At 43.1% G+C, this 22846-nt stretch overlaps 1 protein-coding gene across 1 annotated transcript in view; it reads right to left on the bottom strand.

Annotated features, from left to right (window-relative positions):
- The window catches only part of PDLIM1 (PDZ and LIM domain 1), a 38142-nt gene that overhangs the window by 14896 nt on the left and 400 nt on the right, over nt 1-22846 (bottom strand). Inside the window, exons 2-4 of the mRNA XM_006925934.2 lie at nt 8208-8359; nt 6740-6824; nt 2659-2858 (exon numbers count right to left, since the gene is read on the bottom strand). Coding sequence (XP_006925996.1) covers nt 2659-2858; nt 6740-6824; nt 8208-8359 — 437 coding nt within the window. The remainder of the gene's footprint in view (nt 1-2658; nt 2859-6739; nt 6825-8207; nt 8360-22846) is intronic.

The raw sequence follows: 22846 nt of genomic DNA, 5'->3' as shown, positions 1-22846 counted from the left end.
ATGGGGACATGGCCCTGGGATGTCCTACGAGACAAAGAGCCACACACACACACCCCAGGGTGCTTTTAAGGACAGGGCCAAGAAACTCAGAGTGAGCCCTAGGGAATCAGTAATGACTTCATGCAAAGTATGAAGTGAGCCAATTCTGGGGTCTCAGCGGATTTCAGACTAAACAGCGGGGGTGAGTGAGCGCCCGGGACTTCTGCTGACAGAGCAGCAAGGTGACCAGTGGCTGCTGGGTTTGCAGGAGAATCTTCCTTTGCTGAGAGTGCACAAACGGCCTCTCTAGGAACGGACCGGTATGCTGACCCACACACAGGCAGCACAGCCTGTTTGGGCAGTTCCTCTGCTGGGGGTGCTGCTGGTATGCACACTGTTTCTGGATTCATCCTTGGAGTGTGGGATGGAGCAGAACCTGGGCCCTTCTGCTGAGAAAATCTGGAAGGAGACTCTTGATAAAGACTCAGAGGCTGCTGCAGCCAGAAAGTCCACGAAAGGAGGGGACAGGGGCTGGAGGAAAGGCTTGCACAGCGTCCAGACATTTTTGAATTTAATTATTTCAGACTGAGGGGAGGGAGCAGGCGGGGAGCATGAGAGAAGAAAGAAGACATTAATGAAGGAATAACGGCCAAGGCCACACTAAAAATACTTCCCAGGCACATATTTCTCCCAAGGCATAGCAGCTCTTTCAATTTAGGATGTGTCATTTCCTGGGTTATTAAATCCAAAGAATGGAACGTTCCACTCTGGGACAGTAAAAGAGGGTCACATTCTCAGCCTCCCCTGGCACCAAAGCAACAAAGAACAGGGATCATGGCCCATGGTATTTCCACCACTCAGCTCCCTGTGCCCGCCCCACCTCCCCCAACACTGAGCTGCTGGAGAGAAAGCTTCCAGCAGGGTGTGTCCGTGGAAAGTTTGGGGGGCCCAGCATGACGTTCTTTTTCAGAGGCTCCAAATTCCCCCAGTCACCTTGAAGGACACCATCATCTCAAGTCAGTAGGAATCAGCATTTGGGGAAAGCAGCATTAGTAGCCACTTTGCCTTGGTTATGGCCATAAATGCAGGGACCTTTAACATCTTGTAAAGCCAAAGTCACATAGCAAAATCTCCCCAACCAGACTTAAAGGAAATCGCAGTGCATTTCAGTGCTGGGCACGGGGACCTATGCAGTGGGTACCCAATAATGTCTGTCCCTCTTTTCCAAAGGGAGAGGGACTATATGCACAGTGTGGTGCAGGAGTCCTCAAGACATCCCCATGACAGCCCTTTCCAAACACTGAAGTTACCTGGAAACTCTCATGCCTTAAGTCTCTCCTAACCTGCCTCTGAAGCAATGGGTTTGCAATTTAATCACCCTAAAAGCTGCGCAGATTCTTGTTAAAGGTGAATGGGGAGACACTGAACAGCAAAATGGGCTTCAGAGTTCCAAGAACTGTGGATTCCAAGCGGAAGAGATCCTCAGGGATCAGATCAGTTTGGACCACACAGTATTTTCCAACAAATTTGACTGTCATCAACATTTAAAGATCAGGAAATTTCAGATAAAAAGAGGCATTCCAACTTCCGTTTCAATGAAATTATAATCAGTAGAACTGGGACTCCTAGGCCAGCATGGGGTGTCTGGCTAGAGCCAAGGAGCAGTGGCCCTTCTGGAAGGGGCATGTACTGGCCAGCTGCCATGGGCCACTCTGCTCCCCTGTTTACACTCAGAGCTCTGCCCTCATGGTCCCATCATCGCTGCCACCTTTGGGCATTTGCCATGGCAGCTGGTGACCTAATCTATTCCTTTCACCCACGGAAAACTGGTACCATCTCTTACTCTCCATCCTCAAACCCAGTTCTTTACCACGAGCTGTGGTATTCCCAGTGTTTCTGGATTCATCTTCAAAGAGTCTGAAATGGAGCAGACGTTGTCCCGTTCCTGGGAAGATCCAGAGGATACTTCGGATGAAGACATGGAGGCAGCCATGGCCACATCGTCAGTGACAGGAGGGGACAGGCCTCCCTAGTCCTGAGCAAGATGCTTCCTTAGATCTCTCCACGCTGTCCCCCTCCTAGCCCCCACCTCCCACAGGCAAACCCACCTCTACCTCTGTCCTCAGATCAGAACCTGTTCCTACAGACACACATTTATATCCTCATCAGTAGGACTTCTTTTCTTTCTATTATCTCCACTGGCCACTCTGGGGGAAAAAGCAAACATTGCTTCACCAAAAATTGCATGAAGTACTTCTCCCTTGTTCAGACTGGATGGTCAACAAGAGCAGAAATCCAAAATTGTAAATACTGAAGAATTTCTCAGGAAGCAACAGGACTGTCAGAGAAGGAACATGGTCACTTAGCAGGTGACAACCACCCCAGAAATCAGGACAATAATTACATCGGTCTCAGCGAACCATCGACTAACTTGTGCCAGGCATTTTATTGGGCATTTTATTGATTACTTCTTATTTTTCAAACAACCCTACAAGGCAGTTGGTATTACCCCCTTTTTACTGATGAAGAAAATGAAGACAGAAAGAATTGTGCTAAAATAGACCTTTTTATCCCTGGGCTAGTGGCTCAATCTTCTTTCCCTTGACTGGACCAGCCTGGTCCTGATGTAAAAAGCCTCTCCCAGGACTGGCCTGGAGGAGAATTCAGAGGCCTACTTACGCTCTGCCGTTTGTCTCTGGTCCACTGGCTGCTGTCTTTGACTCCAAGGCACTGTTGAAATTGGAGATGTTTTCAGAGGAGTAGAGGCCAGAGGGGTTGTTGTACTGGTTTGTGATGACCCTGGGGGAAGAGCTCGAGGCAGGCGAGGCGGTGAAGGGCATGGCACTCCGGTTGTGGGCGCTTCCTATGTGCAGGACCTCCTGCAAGCAGAGATCAGAGGAGAAATCAGGAGTGGAAAGGTGTCCAACGGACATCCTTCGATGGACAGTGCAGACTGAGAGCCAGGGAGAGAGTTCTATTGAGCGACAGTGGCCCTGGCTCAACACCAGACTTTAGCTAAAGGGCTCTGACATACCCACTAGACAAAGGGCAGTAACCAGGGAAGTCTCACTAGTGTGGACGTGTGTCACACACCAGGCTCAATCTTCAGGTTCTTCCCTGAGACCTAGTGAACCCTGATCCCCTGCTGGGTAGCCCTGGGCAGGACACTCCTAGCTGCCCTGGGCTGTCAGTAACCAAGTCAGAGCTGAAACACCTTTCAGGGCACACCCCAGAGGGATTAAGGTCCCACGAAGAGAAGAACGGGCAGTCATTTCAGTCAGTGCGGAGCAGGAGATGATAAAAAGGGGAGACAAGGCTCCAGAATGGAGAGGGTTAGACAAATAAGATAAAAGGGCTATGGTGCGACAGGATGAGGCAGCTGCTGACTAGGCAGCGATGGCCTCAGTGCTCCGGCAGAAGGGGGCCAAAGGGAATTCAGGATCTGTTGTTTCGTGTGGCAGAAGGACAAGGCTAATCAGATGGAAGGCTGGGGGATACCTGTTACAGGGGCGGTGCCCAGGGGAGACGCAGAGGAGGACCTGGAGCTCATCTTGTGCTCATTCCCTTCCTTCTGTAATTTGAGAAAGCGCCCTCTACCCCCACGCTGGCTGGCTAGCCAGGAGTCTAGGATAATTACTCAAGCTACGACATCTCAGAACTGTTTTACAAAGTCAAAACTTTTTAAACTAACACGACTTAAAAAAAAAAAAAAATACGGCATTTCTGATGACTCAATTAATACAGTGTTTTCTACACAGGCATTCTGGATCAACTCTGGCTCCCAGGAGACACAGCATGCTCTGTGCAGCCAACTAAAAACTCAACGTGCACCATATTTTCTGGGTTCCCCAGAAATCTTCCTCAATCCTGGTCTCTTTTTTAAAACCCAGGCCTAGAACAACGGCCCCGCAAAGAGTTCCTGTGCTCTGTTACTCTTCTTTTATCTTTTTATGTTAAACCTTCAAGTCGTTCATGCTTTCTTAGGAAACATGATGAAAAGTAACACCTTATTTTACTGTGTGCTCATTTAAAATAAAAGATAACATAAATATCTTCTTATGATTATGATTTCTTTTTCACTATTCAGATGGGCATCCTCTTCAACAAGTAGGAATGAGTGAGGTTTTACCGCATAAATTACGTTGAGCTGACTTGGTCCACGTTGGACAAAAGCTAAGAACACAAAGGTCATTCACACAGAGGAAAGTGTAATTAGTTAAGAAAATAACTTTAGCAGTAATCAAAGCATGGTTAAGTAAATTTTATGACACAACGAGCCCAAGGAATAATATGCAGTAATTAACGGCGGCAGACTAGGAGACAGGGGTGGCTAGGGACCTGGGCCCACGTTAGTGGCTCCGCGACAGCACTGCGGGACTGACAGACACACCGCTGTAGCCACGACTGCGATTCTCTCCTCTCTCCTTCTCCACAGCAGTTCCTAGGAGCGGCATAGGACGCTGAGCACCAAGGAAGAGCCCTGATGGTTCTGTCTTGACTCAAATTTCCCTGCCGCTTCCTGTTCAGCTTTGGGCACATCATACCTCTCTCTTAGCCCGTTTCTCATGTCTAAAATGAAGTAAATAAAGCCTCTTTCACGAGGACGTGGTGAGAAATATTAGTATGCCAAGCACAGAGCCTGTCACATAGCAAACATTCTACCAGTGTTCGTTCCCATCTCCTCCCATAAAAATACATTTTCAATTAGAATGGAAGTCAGTAGAAAATTCAGGTTGGAAATTCTGGTTTTCATTTTATAGAGATTGTCCAAGAATATATCTGTTTTGTACATAAAAGGAATATCTCTAACCCCATGTGAATACTGGTCTTTCCAGAAATCAGGCGGGTAATTCAGAGCTTGCATTTTGGAAGGGATGATGTAATTGTTTGGGCTTTGTATTTATCAGTCGCCTAGGAAACACAATAATGAGGAAATATAAACTAGGTGTGTAACTGCTCTGACCTCAGATAAGCTGGGGTGTTGGCTGGCATAACATGAACTAACATCTTCTAATTTATAGATGAACTCTGCTCCCACTCATTCTCCTATTTTAGAATGACTGGAAGTGTAAGATTTTGAAAAAATGAGAAGAGGGAAATTTTTCATAAAAAGAATTACTGGAATCAAATGAAAAATATACTCAAGTTAGATGTCAAAGTATTTGAGAACTTTTTTAATCTGATGAGAACTACCTTCAAAATATTGATGCAGGTAACCAGATTATATGTTTAAGATGAAAATTCAAGTATAATACATATAAAAAGTATAACTGAAATTTAAGTATTACCTTATTTAAGTGAAAACTAGGATTTTAGATAGACCAAATTAAAACAAAAATCATTCCTTCTGCATTATAAAATATGAGAACTTAACACATTAAAACATAACATTTATAGTAAATTTAATGAAGTGGCTGAGAACTCCCCGGGAAATTGGAATTAACCGTGGCATGTTTTAAATTAGTTTTGCACAACTGCCAGTTTATAAACTGAGCACCATTTTATGAACTTCCTAACAGGAGCTGTCCAGAATCATATGTTCATATCAGTTTTGAAATGTCAGATGCAAAATGACACTTACATGTGACTCTTAGGATTCTTAAGTATGATTTTTATTATATTAATGGGAAAAATTTTGTGACTGGATTTCTGACATTTTAATGGAAGCCACCTGAGAAAATATGATTTACATACAACCACTTGATTTGCCCACACCAACATACCCAGTGAATTCGACTGCATATCTGTTTTATGTATAAAAGATTGCTAGCTACATGTTACCTTTTGATTGGATCTCGATTCACCAAAAAAATGAATGTCCCAAATCGAGAAAAAAATTAGAATCCAAATCTTTAATTGGGATGAAATGGATAACAATCACAAAGTTTTAAAAAGCCATTATCAATTTACTTATTAACTTATCATTAATAATTCGTTAATTTATCCAACAGACACATACTTTGTGAAAACAGTATGTCAGGCATGAGGAATTTTACAAAGACATTCTAAACATTCTTCTTTAATTTTTTTCCCCTTATTCCAAAGAATACCCATTCACTTTAGATTACTTAGAAGATGCAGTTAAGGAAGAAAGAAATAAAATCACCTATATTCTAAGTGCTGAGAGATTTATTTACAAATATGGGATCCTAGGACAGTCTACTGTGCCAGGAAAATCTTTTTGACTGACAAATTGTGTATTGACTCCCTACCACATTTTTTCAATATGAATTACCACTTCATTTTAGTAATTTTAAGGTCTCACTACGAGTCTCACCATAGCAAAAACAGAGATTTTCACCTTAAGAATCATGGAAACCAGAGCCCGGGATACTAGGAGGAGAGGCAGAGTTTCCTATTAAATTTCCCCTCAGCGACTTTAGCTTTTGGGCCTTGGGACCCAAACTTATATTCACACTCGTATCTGAAATCCACAATGAGCCGCCGAGTCAGCTCCCTTCTTTTATTCTATTCTGCACAGGAAGGCTTCCGCCCGCTTCCCGTATTGCCTTCCTACCCATTGCTTCCAGCCCAGGCCACGGCGTCACTGACTTGGGGTTTTCCAGCCCTTTCCTCCTGCAGTTCCCTTACGGGAAGAAGTGAACTAGAGCCAAGATCCGGCAATGACCGTGGAGGGCTCTCCCTGCTGTCTTATCTCCAGGCCTCCAGGGCAGGAAAAGTCGGGGAGTGTGCTGAGCTGTGTCAAAAGGAGAAAAGACGCTGGTAGTGAGAGGAGTGGTAATGGTGAACAAGTACTTACTTGTGGTTCAGAGGCTAAATTCATCTTGTATGGATGACGTTTCCCTTCCTCTGTCACCAGAGGAGACCAGACTTTATGTTCGGATCTGCAAGAGATGGACAAAGCTGTTGTTTCATTCACGCTGATAATATACACTAAAAACAGGGTGGGAAAATGCACCCCCTTGCCTGACTACTGGCCTCTGAACTAGCACTCTGCACGCCACTGCCACCCCCACCCCCACCCCGCCCCCCTGCCTTCCCCTCCATTTGTCACCAGGGTGATTTTTCAAAAGCACTAATCTGATGACATCATGTTCAATGGCTGCCACGCTCGGGCCTGAGAGGCTTCCCAAGCTGCTGGGACTTCTCCCAGCCTGATCCTCCTTCACTGCATTCTGTGTTGCTGACCCTCAGCTACACTGGCCTCCTTGCTCCTGAGCATGCTTCATGCTGCCCACCTCTGCTCAAGACAGAACAAGCTTCTCCTCTCTCTCTCCCAGCATTCTTGATCCAGACCAGATAACCAACTTATCTGTGAAGTTTGTCTGGACCCAATAAAAGTGATGCCTCCTTTACTGAGCTTGCAAAGGATTTCTTTGTACTTATCACACAACAATTTTCTCAGTCTAGTTTTAGTTTTAATTAGTGTAGTTTTTTTTCTCTCTCTTACAAGTGGAGAATAATTGTACTTATCTTTGTATTTTCAGAGTGCCTAGCAGTGCCAGATATATACAAGGTGAACCTGTTCAATTTTTGGTAAATGAATCAAAAATAAATTAAGCTATGAATAAATGAGCGAATGAATGTCTTGAACTAGGGCTTGAAAAAGAAGATTTGGACTGAGATAGAAATGGAGATGAGAATGAGAGGGAAATGTGTTTTTGAGGGGGTAGTAATAAAATGGTGTGCTTTCCATGGAGGTGGAATACTGAAGTATACAAAATATTTTCACATCCTGCCCCCCATACTTGGTCCTCCTACTAGTCCTGTAGCACCAGAAAAAAGAAAAGCCAAAAGCCTACTTCACAGGTAAGAACTTGAGCAAAAGGTTCGTGATAAAGAGCTATGGAAGCTAAGGTTAATGAGACATTAAAGTGCAGATTACATAACAGGAGATTAAAATAAAGAATGTGAACTTGATCCAACAGGAAATAGGGAGCCATCAAGGTTGAACCAAATCACTTCGGAAATCATGCCCTGGCAGGGCCCCTTCCAAGACTCCATGAAAGAAGAATGGGAATTCAACCCCAGTTACAACTCCCAGTGCGCTCTCCTCACTTGTCACCCTGTTGAGAACATCCAGCTCTCCTTTTTTGTAGTGTACTTAAGCTTACACTCAGTGCTTTCTCTAGTGTGTTGCCATCTCTCTCTGTCATTGCAATCTCCTAGCTCAGGGGTGTAGGGCATTCTGAGATGGGTGAGGCAGTCCTTGCCCACAAACAGCTTCCAGCTGATCAGAAAGAAACAGACATTTCCACAGGACTTACCTGGACACTGTGAGAGTCATGTTGTCTATGCAGCCCTTGATTTTGTTCTGAGCTTCCAAGTGTGTCATATTGCCTGTATCTTCCCCATCAATGGCTGTGATTATATCTCCAATACATAAATTAGCCACAGCAGCCTTGCTTCCGGGAGTGACCTGGAAAAACGGAAAGAACAGGCTAGTTACTACTCATCTCCAAGGCAACCACTGAGTAAGTTACCACTGGGGTAATAAGTATTCACAAATGTGAACGAATACATTTAAAAAGGAAAGAGGACTGAAATCATAAGTGTCAATTGTAACAATCCTTCATATTTATGGAATGCATTATGGTTTACAAAGAGTCCTTTTCTATATACTATCTCATTGGATCCTTACAACAATGTTGTGAGAAAGGAGGACAAATATCAGTCCTCATATTAGAGACCTAGAAACTCAGGCTTAGAAAGATCTGTCACTCACCTGGGACCACCCAAACTAGTATATTACCATATTGCTAGTCATCCATCCAGTATATTACAGAGCTAGAACTCAAACTCTGAAATCAGACAATCAGACCCAATGTTCTTCCCACTGAATTACCAGTCATACTTAACACACACACACACACACAGAACATGTACAGTAACATCTTATTGCTATAAAAAGCATAATGTTATTTATGCACAGAAAAAATCTGGAACACTGCTCACCAAATTGTTCAGTTATACATTTCTGTAATGTTTCTGGTTTTTACGATGAGCTTAAATTACTTCTGTCATTAAAAAAAGCAATAAAAAAGTTTAAAATCTGGCAGTGTGGGTTTACACTGGTTCATTTCCTCCCACTTGAGAAGTGGGTCATCCCCTATAGGTGGCAGGTTTTCTGCAGGCCGATGTTTCTGACCTGTAGTTCCAAATTATGGGCCACCAATGCTCAGGGGAAGATAGTCAATTATTGCAATGGATCATCGAAATCCACCTGGCGTACTGGGCAGTACATGTGGACTGAATAAATATCATGTCTCATACACAGATATACAACTATCTTTCGAGTGAGTATAAATGCTGTTGCGATGAATGAAATACAAACTCATTTTGAAGTCGTACTAACCTCAGAGCCATTTTCGTTATTAGGTATTTTCTAAACTGAAGTATACTAAAGATATGACAGTCATCCCCGGGTCAGTCCATGACTTTGACATAGAAGACCTTCTTCGATGGGAATTCCAAGCCTCCCCAGGCGCAGAGTGGCAGTAACGCACCCAGACGCCCAGGCCACAGAGGGTTCCGGCCTCCCCTTGGAGAAGGCCTTTGACTTCCAGAAGCCAACTGAAGATCTTGTGAACACTTGGGTGTCTCTGTAAGGCTGAACCATAGCTCAGAGGCCCTTCAAGGCCCCAACCATAACACATCCGTATCTGATGCAGTTTTCAGCCACAGTTTCCAATCAACCATCACCAAACTGAAGATTGTGGCCCTTCTGAGGTGGCTGGGGTGCTGTCATGGCCCATCTCATCAGCATCCTGACCATAAAATAAGGGGCGGGTGACTTGATCTTTGAGGTCCCTCTGGCTCAGACATGTTATGACTTTATCAGGCAAAACTCTCTTGGAATGCAGCAGGATGTAGAAACCAGTGCAGAGACTTTGACCTCCTAACCTTCCTTTCTGGCTTTCCCATCATTTGTCTACCAGAGAGCTGGCCTTTTGAAAGCCCTGATCCAAGGTCAGACCTTCTTCTCATCTAGCCACTGGAAAAAGACGTTTATACAGACAAGCGTAAGATGCTCTCCTTTCAGTCAATGGGGTGGAGGGAGGCTCTGAGTCACATACGATAAAAACAAATGCCTCTCATTTTCCGCACATTTCCTGAGAAGACCGATCTGGTGTGACTTCGTGTATATTTTGCTTTTTTCCAAAGAAAAATAGGGACCCCTTGTTTTAACAATGGCCTTAAGCATCACTTTATTTGGGATTAGCAATGCTTCTGGGTTGGCAGACTACCTCCAGAAAGAGGAGCCGGATGGAACGCATTTATCATGACCAAATCTAACAGTGTTAAAGAACCCCTTGGGATAAAATTCAAAATCATCAACAAAATTGCCTTCCTCCTCACCCTGATCCTGCCATTCCCCCATTAAGCTCTAGCTGCAGGGGTCTTCCTTGTTCTTTCCCATCTCAGGACCTTAGCACTTGCTATAACCTCTGCCCAATTAACTTCTCATTCTTCATTCTTCAGGTCTCAGCTTAAATGACCCTACTCAGAGGCCTTCCCTGACCTCCAATCTTAGTTAGATTCCCCCACCTCACCCTGTCATCCTTTTAATATATACTCTGTTCTTCTTCATTGTGGCACTTGTCACATTAGGTTTGTAAATCTATTTCGTGGGTTTATTTATTTAATGTCTGAGGGCCTAATAAAGACAGTAAGGTGTGTGAGGGCAGGATTTTGTCTGCCACTGGCACCATGGTATCCTCAGTGCCCAGAACAGTGACTGGCACATAGTAGGCACTCAATAAATATTTGTCCAACAAATCATGGAATCTAGAATATCTAGTGTTGTTAAATATGTAATCATGATACTTCATTTTATCCTTTAAAAAATGACTATTTCACAAGGGATCAAATAATCATTTCCGTCAACATCGCTATCTTGGAATGTGACCACTCACAAAACTAAATGATGAGATGGGGAGTAGGGGGAAAGGTTTGAAAAGATAAAAATAGAAGTTTCTTTTAATTTCATATGCTCATGCTAAGAACTCTGTAATTTCCAGCATTTGGTTCAAACTGTCTTGTGAGAGAGGCATTTCTGCTAAGTATATCCCAACAGGTCCTGGACAAGCTAGAACCAGTCTTAAGAGCCCTGAGCCTGAGTAATTGAGGCCTGGCCATCCTATCGTTCAGTCTGATTTTCATTTTTTTAAGCCAAACTAATGGGAAGCCACCAAAGGACATCTCGGAAAGTTACAAGACAACATCATCAGGTGGGGTTTAGACAGAATCATACATGAACAGATTAAATTCACATTCTTTTATGAGCCACTGGTTCCTTAAAAAATTGATTTAAACAAATTGTGAACCTGCCTTTTACAAAATCCTTTCATATACAATCTCCTATTTGAGGTTTCAATAATGATAACCTCACCACCAACATATAAGATAACTTTACAGATGAGGAAATTGACTCAGAAGTTGTGACTGATTCAAGTTCACTGAGCTAAAAGGCTTGAGCCTAAACTTGACACCAGATCTCCTTATTCCAAATTCCACTTTCTGCTTTACCACGATGCCACAAGCAGATGCTGCAAGGCCAACTGCCAGAGCCAAAGAGAAATCCGGAATTAAGTAGCTTCATCTACTGTGTTCTTCTACATGGAGTGTCACAGACTCCTGATGCTGCCTGGGTGCCTCCCACCACAGGACAATCATCTCAATTGCTCTGTACTGAGCTGGGGCCCAGTAACCTCACTCCTTATAAAACACCCAGCTCAGAATGTGGAACTGAAAAGGGCCTCACAAGAGAAGCCCTGTGTCTCCAACATTAGTTAGTTCCCATCTTGACTAGTGGACTCCAATCTTTACCACACTCTAATTATTCATCATAATCATAGCCATGAGTTAATGAGTGCTCAGTATGCTCCAAGCACGGTTTAAGTATTTGTTAAGGGTTAACTTTACCAGTCCTCATGTGATGCTATCAGGTAGGCAATATTATTGCATCATTACAGACAGGGAAAGGGAGGAACAGGGTTAAGTGGTTTTATAACTGGTGAGTGGCAGGCTCTGGGGCTCCAGAGTCCATCCATTTAACCCAGCATACCACACTATCTATTCAAATTTCCTCCTGACCAGCAAATTCCATCAGAACCGGCTTATAATGGAGTCAGCTTCGAGTTCTAAAAAAGAAATCCTATACTCTCCTCTAAAGAAACAGATCCAGTTCAAAGGACATCCTCAAAACCCTTCTTTCCGCTTTCATCCCCAGAGACCATACGACATAACCACACGACTCTTGGTGCATGAGAATAAACGAGTTTAGGCACAGTGATTTCCACTGGTGAACAACCTGCCATTTTCTGCAGAATTCATTCATGTCTCCTTCACCCCTGCTCCCTACCCTGGGCAGACACTTTGCTCAAAGGCCAACCTGTATACCTGCCCTATGCTGCAAGTTCCTAATGCATTTCTAAAGCACTACGGCCAGACTCCTGAGCATATTATAAGGTTTTTGAAGAGTTTAATGTCACTTCTAAATGGCACAGAAGAGGACTATGATGTAGCTCTCCTACTCTCTTCAACTTATATCTAAATAACTAAATATTGCTAATATAATGAACTAGATGTGTAGCCACTGGCCACGACAAATGAAGAGGGAACCTTCCTCCCCTGTCTCCTCCTCTTTCTCATGTATTCATTCACCAAACAGCTTATCCTTAACTACATTCTGAAAAGACTGACAGTGTAGCTTGTTGATTAAGATGTGCCTTCTGAAGTCAGATGGCCAGGGTTCAAGTCCTATCTCTGCCACTCGTACGACAAATATCCTTGGGTGGGATATTCACCTCTGTGTGCCTCACTCTTCTCATCTGTGAAACAGGGTAACAGTCCTGACATCAGAAGGCTGTTGTGAGGATTACTTGAGATGATTCAGGCAGAGCACTGTTGAGTTCTAGAAATGTGAGCTATTGTTTGTAGATTCCAGAAACCACACAAGGCACTGGAATACAGATGTGAGAAGGGCGGTGCCTGTCATCAAGTTGCTCACAAAATCCTGGGGGAGACAGACATTGTACAACAAACAGCTGATGAGTGCTGTGCTAGGAGCAAGCAAAGAGGCAATGGGAACCTAAGGGTGGAATCAGGAAATACTCCCTGGAGGAGGTGTTGCTTAAAACTGTGCAAAGGCACTACAAGAGGCGGGAAAGAACATGACAAGTTACGGGACCAGCATGTGGACTGGCATGGATAAAACACAAGAAGTGAAGGGAAAGGAGGAAGATGAGTCTGGAGACGTAAACACAGATCAGGCTGTTTTAAGAGCCTTGTTATTTTCCTTCTAAGATTGTAGTTTATCTGGAAAACAATGGGGAACAACAAAAAAATTTAAACATAGCATCTAATATGTCTGCCCAGTTATGTCCAGAAACAACCACTGAGTCTTAGTTCTGCTGAGATTAAGATGACTGAATTTGACAATACTCTCATAATGGCAGTTAAAGGAGAAGACCCATTCAGAGGGTCACCCAGTCAGCCTCCGGGCCGACCATTGGGAGGCTGGCTTCCCCTAGTGGACCTTTCAGAAAGCAGTTCCATTAAAATTACATATTCAGTTGACAGCTAGATGGGGCTCCTTCAACTCCCTACGCTCAAGATTGAAAGCTGATAGCCTGTGAAATAAATCCAGCCCGCGACCTTATTTTTTTCTAAATTTAAATTACTCGTAATATTTACATATTGGTAAATTTAATACAAAATCTTATATTCTCAGCTTTTTATGAAAAATCAGAAAATCTAGCAATTCTATACCTATATCCCCATATGGTAACAATCAGCACCAGCTGCAGAGCCTTAGCCCCTCTAAATGAGGCATTCACTCTCCACTTGGCCACAGTCCCCCACACAGCCACACTCTATTGCCCCCAATACAGAAACCTGGTACCAGCTGCCATTTATTATCATTCTTGCAGTTATTAATGTAATTTTCTTACTACCTCACCCTTGAGTCAAAACTCATTTATGTTGCCTCCTGACTCCTCCATGCAAATGTGTTTGTAAGCAACCACTGGCTTAATTAAAAAGTTATATAAAACAAAAGTATACGTAGAAACATTTTATGACCAGGATTATAAAACACCCTGGTTTGCTTGGGACGATAATCTATTTTTCCGTCTTAATTATCAAAAGCACTCTCATTTACTCTCAACAGTGTTCTAGTCTGTTTGACAAATTGCATCGTCATCCTTGTGACAGATGGGAGTTTTAACCAAATATTTGTTGAAGAGTTTAAACACTTCTAATGCAGAGCTTCTCCTGTACCACCACCACCACCACCTCCCCACCCCCCTGGGAAAAACTGTCTACTCAGAAGGTTCTCTGACTTTCACCTGTGGACAGAAATACAGGTCAACTTCCTGAATGTTCACAGAATTTGTTAACCTTGCCCCATGGAACTGGCATCTAAAATTTAGGTGAGAAATTGACCCAGCTCACCGATATCTCAAGGAAAAACTTTGATATTTACAAGAATGAGGCAATGGTTCCCAAATAAGTCAGTCATCAGAACCCCTGGTGGTTTTAAAATATAAATGGATCTCCACACTCCACCTCAGATCTACTAAAGAGGGTCTACACAGTGGGACCCAAGAATCTACACTTTTTTAAACCTTCCCAGAAAATTCTGATGCTCACCAGGTTTGGAAACTTCAAGGGGCATAGTGACTATTCCTGAATGACATTAAGTCGCCAGGTAAACAAAAAATACTTAGACCTAAATCTCAGCTCCTAAAAAAACAACTTCAAGGGCTTATACTCCTATTAAATTACAGAGAGGGCCCTTGAAAGAAATGTCCATTAGGTCGGGCCTGGTTAGTACTTGGATGGGAGACCACCTAGGAAGACCAGAGACAAATAAGGGATTGTAAGCTGACAAGGTCCTTGCAATCTGTGAGGTCAACCAAGGATTGCCTCGCCTAAAAACAAGGAAAAAAACAAGTCCATTAGACTAGTATTTCTCTCTTACCAAAACAGAGTAAAAAAATAAATAAATAAAGTCCCTATAATGTTGATCGACATCCTTGAAGGTGCTATGCAAATGAAATATGGTAGAAGTAATTTCATTCCAGATGTCTAAACAACTCGACATGATTCCTATTTTGCCTTGGCCAGAAAACTCACTGAAACGTAGAGTGCAGTTTCAGAAACCACCTGACTTAAAGGCCCTGGCACATCTCTCTTTCTGCTTCTATGTTCCAGTTTTTTGTTAAATCTTATTATGTGTGTTCTTATGTTTTAAATGTTGTAAATAGGTGGGGTTTGTTTTTTTTTTTGCATTGTAAATCATCTTAAATCCTTACAAGTAGGTGAGAGAGCATTAATAAAAATAGTATACAAGACTGGAATAAAGAAATTTGGAATTCAAGTTCAATCTCAGTGCCATGGGGCTTTAGAGACAACTTCAGTTGACTTAATGGCTGTGTCAAAGTATTCAGATGTAAATTTAAAAGATACTGAACTGGGGGGCAAAGCAGAACCCAGCTCCGCAGTACGCACGCCTTAGATGTGGAATTTGATCTCCCTTTCATCAGATTTCTGACTCAATTCGTTTGCAGGCCAGGGCTACGGCACAGACTTTAAACCACATTATAGCCACAGAAACTGTATGAGCTTCTGCAGGTTGGTCAGAAAACCCCAAGAATGTTTCAAAATGTTCTTGGTTATAACCATTTTCTCAAGGAAATGATGCAACAAAGTAGGGTTCAGGTACTTGTATAGGAGTTCTGCCTTAATCCAGTTTCACTTCAGGCTCGGTGCCAAAGGCAGCTAGCAATAATAAGGAGTGGCAATTCAGAAACTTACTGCTCTCAGTCTGAAAGACCATCATCTCTTAAGGAGGAATACACTTAAAAAGCAGGTAGCAAAACAGAATGCTCTATTTATGAGGAAGTCATTGAGTCTCTCCAGTCTCCAAACAAGCCCCTATGAACACCAAGTGCATTTAAATAGCTCCAAAAACTACCCCCAAAACCTAAAGCCTAAGCATTTGCTAAACACATTACACTGGGCAAATTAAACTTACTCTCTATGCCTCAGTTTCATTTACCAAGTGAAACATAATAGTATCAATCTAATTAGGTTGCTGGAAGGATTAAATGAGGTTACACATGTAAAGAGTTTAAAAGACTGGCACATAATAAGCACTCAATCCATAGCAGCTACCATTAGTGTATTTTTAATAGTACCACTGTCTCCAGATGCCTTCTCTGTGTGAGCTACAGTGCTAGGCTCTCTCTACATATGATCTTCATCCTCGCCACAACCTTTGAAGAAAAGTACTATTATTCCCACGTTACAAATGAGGGCACTGAGGCTTCAGGGGCTAATCCTGCCCAAGAACACACAGTTAATAAATGGACAAGACAGGGGTTGAACCTAGATCAGGCTGATACCCAGACTGCATTTTCCCACATCAAGATATCTTTAATTCTTGTTTACTGCAGTAAAAATATGACGAAAAGTACAAAGCACTGATGTCTAAATAGTTCACCTGGATATGGTAATTTGATTTTTAAAATGTTACATGAATCGAAAAAAAAGCCTGCAGTTTTGCAGCAAACTGTTAACAGCATTTACATCTGGGAGGTAAAATTGGGGAAGGGTATGGGGAAGGTTTTTACCTTATGCTTTCCACATTTTTATATTATCTCATCTTTTATAATAAGCATGAGGGTTTTTAGGTAAACTTTTTATTGAAGTATAACATGCACACGGAAAAGTACACAAATCTTAAATAATACAGCTGGATGGGTTCTCACAAAGAGCGCACACCCATGAAACCAGCACGTTTATCAAAACTGTTAATAGAACTGACCTTCTGAAGCCCCCTTGTGCCTCCTTCCCATCACTAATTTCTTGGAAAGGTTACTTACCGTGATACTGACTTCCAACACCATAGATTAATTTTGCCTGATTAATTTTATATTATTTATACGTCAATATATTTATATTACATATTGCTCTAATACAATATACGAATATGTTTATCCTTTTACGTCTGGCTTCTTTCCCTCATCGTGCTTGTGTGTGTGTCTCATCCATATCCTTGTGCATGGTTATAATTCCTTCACCCTCATTGCTGTGGTGTTTGACATCATCAACTATACCATTTACTTGTCCATTCGACTGTTGTTAGACATCCAAGTTGAGTTTAGGGCTACCGTGGATAGCGCTGCTTTGAAAATTCTTGGCATGGCTTTTGGTGCCCATGTGGACACAATTCTATTGAGTCTTTAACTAGGATTGTTGGGTCATAGGGTGTGGGTGTGTTCAGCTTTAGAAGCATGAGTATTTTTTTATCATTTTTTAGAAGAAGAAATGGAGGTAAATTTAACCTGTCACTATGCATTTTAGTCTTCCTTATCTTACTTAGGACACATCTGTCCCTGTTCTCTTGTTTGATATTAGCAGTCACGTCTATAAAAATTAGGCCCTGAGTCCTTGGTCAGGAATCTGGCCTCCTCCAAGACCAGAGTGTCATTTTTCAGAAAATCACGATCGATGTTCACGGCATTATCAAGAGGGCGGTGTACTGTGTGCGAGGGAGTACAACACAGGCCTCAGTTACGGACCAGCACTCACTCTCATTCACCCACACTGAGGCTCATAACAGCAACGATCATACAGGTGCTAAGCATCACACAGAAATTACCTTTTTTGTCTTAGGTTTTCAGGGGTATATTTTGTTTTGGCTGCCACTTTCCAGGCCGGTCATTGGCTGGGCAAGGTAGATCTGTCCACTACCTGATCGTCTTCATTTGCCAACAAAACTGCCCCCAAATGCCCTCCAAGCCACCTGAACAGGCTTTTTCTCTGGCCAGCCCTTCAACTCCTCTGCTCTTCTGTTCTTCACTGTCCACATGAGCAGAGAATCCCATAGCTGAACTGTCAATTCCCCCAGGTGGAGCCAGGGCTTCTGGCTTCTCAGGAGGTACAGGAAGGAGAGGTACTGCTCTCTGGGATGCTCTGAGCTCCAGGAGCACTCGGGCTGAGGCCACAAAGCAGCTGGAAGGCAACCCGGACAACAACCCTCACAGGCACAAAAGGCTTTGGGGTCCCCTCTTGGTCTTATCCCTCATGCTGATGCCTGTACCACCATTAGCACTGCTTGGAGCTGTGTGCCAACATATTATTACCAATGAAATATTGACAGTTACAGCTAATCAGGAGGCAGAATATAGTGATTAAAGTTGGTGTGGGAGTCAGTCTGCCCGGCTTCAAACCCCAGCTCTGCAATTTACTGACTGTGTGTCCAGTGTCCCTGTGTCATGGGTTGTGGGGAATACAGAAGCTAATTCAAGTGCACCCCTAGCACAGAGAAGGCATTCAAAAATGTTAGTTGCCATTAAAATATTAGTATGACATAGAGATTAAGGCCATGGGCTCTAAAGCCAGAGTGTTCAGCCAAATTCCAGCTCTTTCACTCACTTCTGTATGATGCACGAGATGCAGGCAAACTACTTAACAGCTCCATGCCTCAAGTTTCTCACCTGTAAAATGGGCATCTTAATTGTATCTCCCTCAGAAGATACTTGTAAGGATGGATTACTGAGAGAATACAGTAAGCACTAAGAACAGTGCCTGGCATATAAAAAGTCCTATATACATTTTAACTATGGTCATTGTCACAAGCCAATCAAATAAATATTTCTCACACAAATCTTTCAAGTGTTCATGGAGGTTCTTGTGATTAACACAAGAGTCGCCCGGGCACAGATATTCACAGATGAATAATACAACACAAATTTATCTGAAAACATTTCTGAATTCAAAATATTTTCCAAATCAACTCATGGTTGAAAGTACAACTAATGCCATAAGAGAGGCTGGGACAATTTTTAACAATAAAAAGTGAGCCTTCATATTCAAAAGGTACGAGATCATTGGATTTGCTTATTATTTTGTTTTATTTTGTAACTGAAACCTAAAGAAGGTATGTCACTTGCCCAAGGTCACCCAGTGTGGTGCTCTAGACTGGAGCTCAGCTTGAGTCGCTGCCCTGGACACTTTACCAGGCTCCATACAGAAGTTCTGGCAGCTTCCCCAGGTTTTCCTCTGAGACATGCTGCAAGTCAAATCATCCTTTAAAAATTAATTTTCTGACACAGCCACTTTTGCTCCTTTTAACCAGTTTCGATGCTTTCCTTTACAAGGACATTAAGTAGTTCAACCAATGAAAAATTAAGTAAATTCAAACAAATTACCTAACGTATGGGGAGGACCTGAGCTTCCTCTCTGTAAAAGATGAAGACGACCAGCTTTCCTCTCCTCTGTGGAGCACTGCAAGGCACAGCCTAGGCAATGAGGACAGCTTGGAAACCAGTCCAAGCCTGGTCCCAGCACAAGAGCAATTTCTTGGTGCTTCTCCCAGTCCCAATCAGCCTAGGAGTGTGACCTCAGTGGTTATATGATAGTCTCCTCTTGGTCATCTTAAAGCCATTCTTCTCCCCTCTCTTCTCCTCAAAGGCAAATCAACACTGTTGGCCAGAAGGTTGAGGAAAGGGAGGGTCTCTGGTCAGGGGGTCAGAACGTGGCTTGGTGAATTTCAGGCCAGTGGGCTCAAGCATTCACTTACATTCTATTCCCTTTGATTCATCCTCTTTCTCCTCTCTCCTTAGACCAGCAGTGATCAGCTGGAGTAGCTAATACTTCCCAAGTGATCGATTTCACAGAATGAGAAGTGTAGAGCAAGGGCCATTAATGCATGATGAGCCTTTATGATCATTTCTTACTTTTCATATTCTAACAGATGAGCCCTGCTCTTTAGACCTTTACGACATGATATAAACCTACTTGAGTCCGGAAATAACACTCTTTAAAAAAATCAGAGAAGACCCTCTGGCTACAGAATATTTATTATGAAGCGCCACTTAGGATATTAAGCAATCCCCCCAGAAAACCACACTGCTCTTAGCAAAGGCTCCCCCAGGACTCAAGAGGCAAATGAGCAGCTCCTCCCCACAAGAGCATCCCCTTATCTCTGACCCCACCCCTTCCTGTCTTTTGTCAGTTGCTGGGAGAGAAAAACAGTCAACATAAATTGAGCAGCAATTTTGGCCTGGGTATGGATTCTCTGAAGACTTCCCTTGAAAGCAACTAGAGGAAAAAAGAAATTGACATGGGGGAGGAAAAAAAAAAAAACCTCAAGGAGAGATACAACTGTAGATTTGGAGCAGGAACTGACAGAAAAAAATCTCAGGCACAGTGGCAAATGTGCCTCTGGATCATCAGGGAGAGGTCCAAGGTAGAGGCCTTCAATAAAAAACTGGGAAAGGAAGAAAGCTAGTTTATGTCCATTTAAAGCTGAAAATCTGGATTGAAATTTTATCACAACATAGAAAACGCTGAGGAGTGAAAGTAGCTATACGCACACATACAATGTGTTCTGTAGAATTCTGCTCAGAAACAGGCAAAATTAAGCTATGGTGTTCCAGATGCCTATTTAGGTGGTAAAACTATAAAGAAAAAGGAGGTGGTTACCATAAGTCAAGATAATATCATGTGTAGTTAGCTTCCGGGGTGCTGGCAATGTTCTATTTCTTGACTTGCGTGGCAATTAAACAGGTATTAACTTTATAATCGTTTGCTATGCATTCATATTTTATGACCTTCTTATTTCAAATGAAAAATAAGTTAAAAAAGAAAAAACAATTTCAAGTACACGGATTACAGAATTATATTCAGAAGCTTTAGCAGTTTAACAAAAGACTAGAGCCAATACCAGAATAATCCATGCAGGAGAAAGCAAACATAGTTATTAAAATAAAAGGCACTCCTCTCCCAGCCTAATTTCATGGTTTGCTTTGGTGTGGAGACTCAAAGTCTACATATATAAAACCATACTAGCAAACTCTATCTGCCCAGGATGATAAATGTAGCACACCTACCAACCAGAAGGTGCGCTACATTCTTCAGTGCTCACACCTCCTCACTATTGTTCACTGTTTACAGAGCACTCACATTCCTCAACTCACAGCCAGTAGCTGGGGTGAGACTCATTGCTGGATAAAGGCAGCCTCAGACAATAGAAAGCTCATCCCAGCACAGTTCAAGCAAGAATCAGAAAACAGACCAGCACAAGATCTCAGAAAGCCACCTCAAGGCCCCTTTATGACAATGACTTTCCCATTGCCAGGAAGAGGCCCACATTTTTCTCATGTGGAAATGAGATGAAGAAACAAGCAAACTACTGTGAGAATGAGACTGTCACCTTCCCTGAGTCACTTTCATTTTTCAATTAAAGCACCTGCCAAAGACATTATAAAGATTAGCCTCCCCTACTAGACCATAAACACCTTGAGAATGAAGTTGTGTCCTCTCGTTTCTAAGACCCCAGGATTTTACAGTTTCTGAAGTATGGTATATGCTCATTAAACATGTGCTAATAAATAAATGAATGAATGAATATATGAAGTACAAACTAATGAATTTACAGAATTGTTTTCCATCCCATAGCATCATTCCTACACAGTGCATTAAGACTTTTTAAAGCAGTAACTGCCTTTTTAACAGATTGCCAATGTGTCTTCCACTCTTAATAAAAGGTTTCATGGCATATATAAATTCAGATGTGGAGAGGGCTGACAGGTTAATTATAGACACAAAGAGCAGGGACAAATGGACTATGAGGTAACTGAGTCTAAATGTGCCTTCCCTGGACAAGCATTTATTAATAAGCCTGAAAAGATTTACTGTGCACAGCCAGGTTCAGCTCTATGTCAGGCTTGGGGACAGGGGTCCAGATTAGGGAAAGGCACACTTTCTGCACTTGAGGAATTCGGTGGCTGGGAAGACAACCTGTACCTGTGAGAATAATCAAAGAGATCTCATCAGGACAGCCGGTAGAAGACAGGGGGAAAATAGGGCCTAGAAACTGAGTGAGGCACTTGCCTTTTGGGGGGCCTGGGATGGTCAGAGAAGACCATCTCAGTCCTCTAGACCCACAGGGAAGGAAATGTGGGTAGGACTGTAGGTGGCAGAGAAGCCAAGAAGAGGCCCCCAATTCTTTTCCTCCTGCACCTCCCATCATACATACTCCTTCAGCTGCTGCAGGCACGGACTTAAGTCAAAAGAATCCATAGGGATCTTCCCTTTCCCTCACCCCCGTCTCCAAGAAAAAAAAGAGATGTTCAGACGGCTGGGGAGGGAAGTTTAGGGTCACCTTCAGCAAGTAGATGGGCCCAAGAATGGAATGTGAGGTAAGGCATGGACACCACGGAGTGCTTTTGGCTTCCTTTTTTCATTCAGTGAAAAAATATTTATTGGCTACCTTCTAGGTGCAGGCACTGAATGTGGAGACTCTCGGTTGGACATCAATCTTGTCTTTAGCCCAAACTAGATGACTGAGCCTGGGTCTCCCTATGGTTTCTAGTGGTCTCCGATTGAACCTGGGCTCTTCCAAAGAGATGAGGTCCTTCTAAGTTTTCAATTATTCCTCTGATTCAGGTATTCCTGGGGGAAAAGAGCCGATTGGTTGATAATCCCGGAATGCCAGGAAGAAATAAGGCCATGTTTATGCGGGCTTTTTTGTTTCCAAAATTCTGACTTTTCTCCAAAAGGTATTAGGGAAGTGAGACCTGGCCACGGCTGAGATCCCAAGAGTGGGCAACGAGTTGTTTTGGTTGTGTGTTTAAAGTTAATCCCACTCGCCTCCCAGGAAACTCCCCGCCCACCCCACTTCACGTTCCAGGTTGTCCCGGGTGCTTCCAAACGCCGTTCAGCCACTCGGCGACTTGCGAAGAACCGAAAAGTGCTGTCTCCCAGCGTGCGGGATCTGCGGGGACCCTCATACCCTCGCCGCTTAACAAAGCGCGTCCACACTCCGAGCCGCGCTTCCGGGGCGAAGGACCGAAAGCTGCCCCATTCTTTTTCACGGACTCGGCAGTGC

Source organism: Pteropus alecto, unplaced genomic scaffold, assembly GCF_000325575.1.
Source record: "Pteropus alecto unplaced genomic scaffold, ASM32557v1 scaffold88, whole genome shotgun sequence".
Taxonomy (NCBI): domain Eukaryota; kingdom Metazoa; phylum Chordata; class Mammalia; order Chiroptera; family Pteropodidae; genus Pteropus; species Pteropus alecto.
The sequence above is the reverse complement of the archived record's forward strand: the minus strand, read 5'-3'. Positions and strand labels throughout refer to the sequence as shown.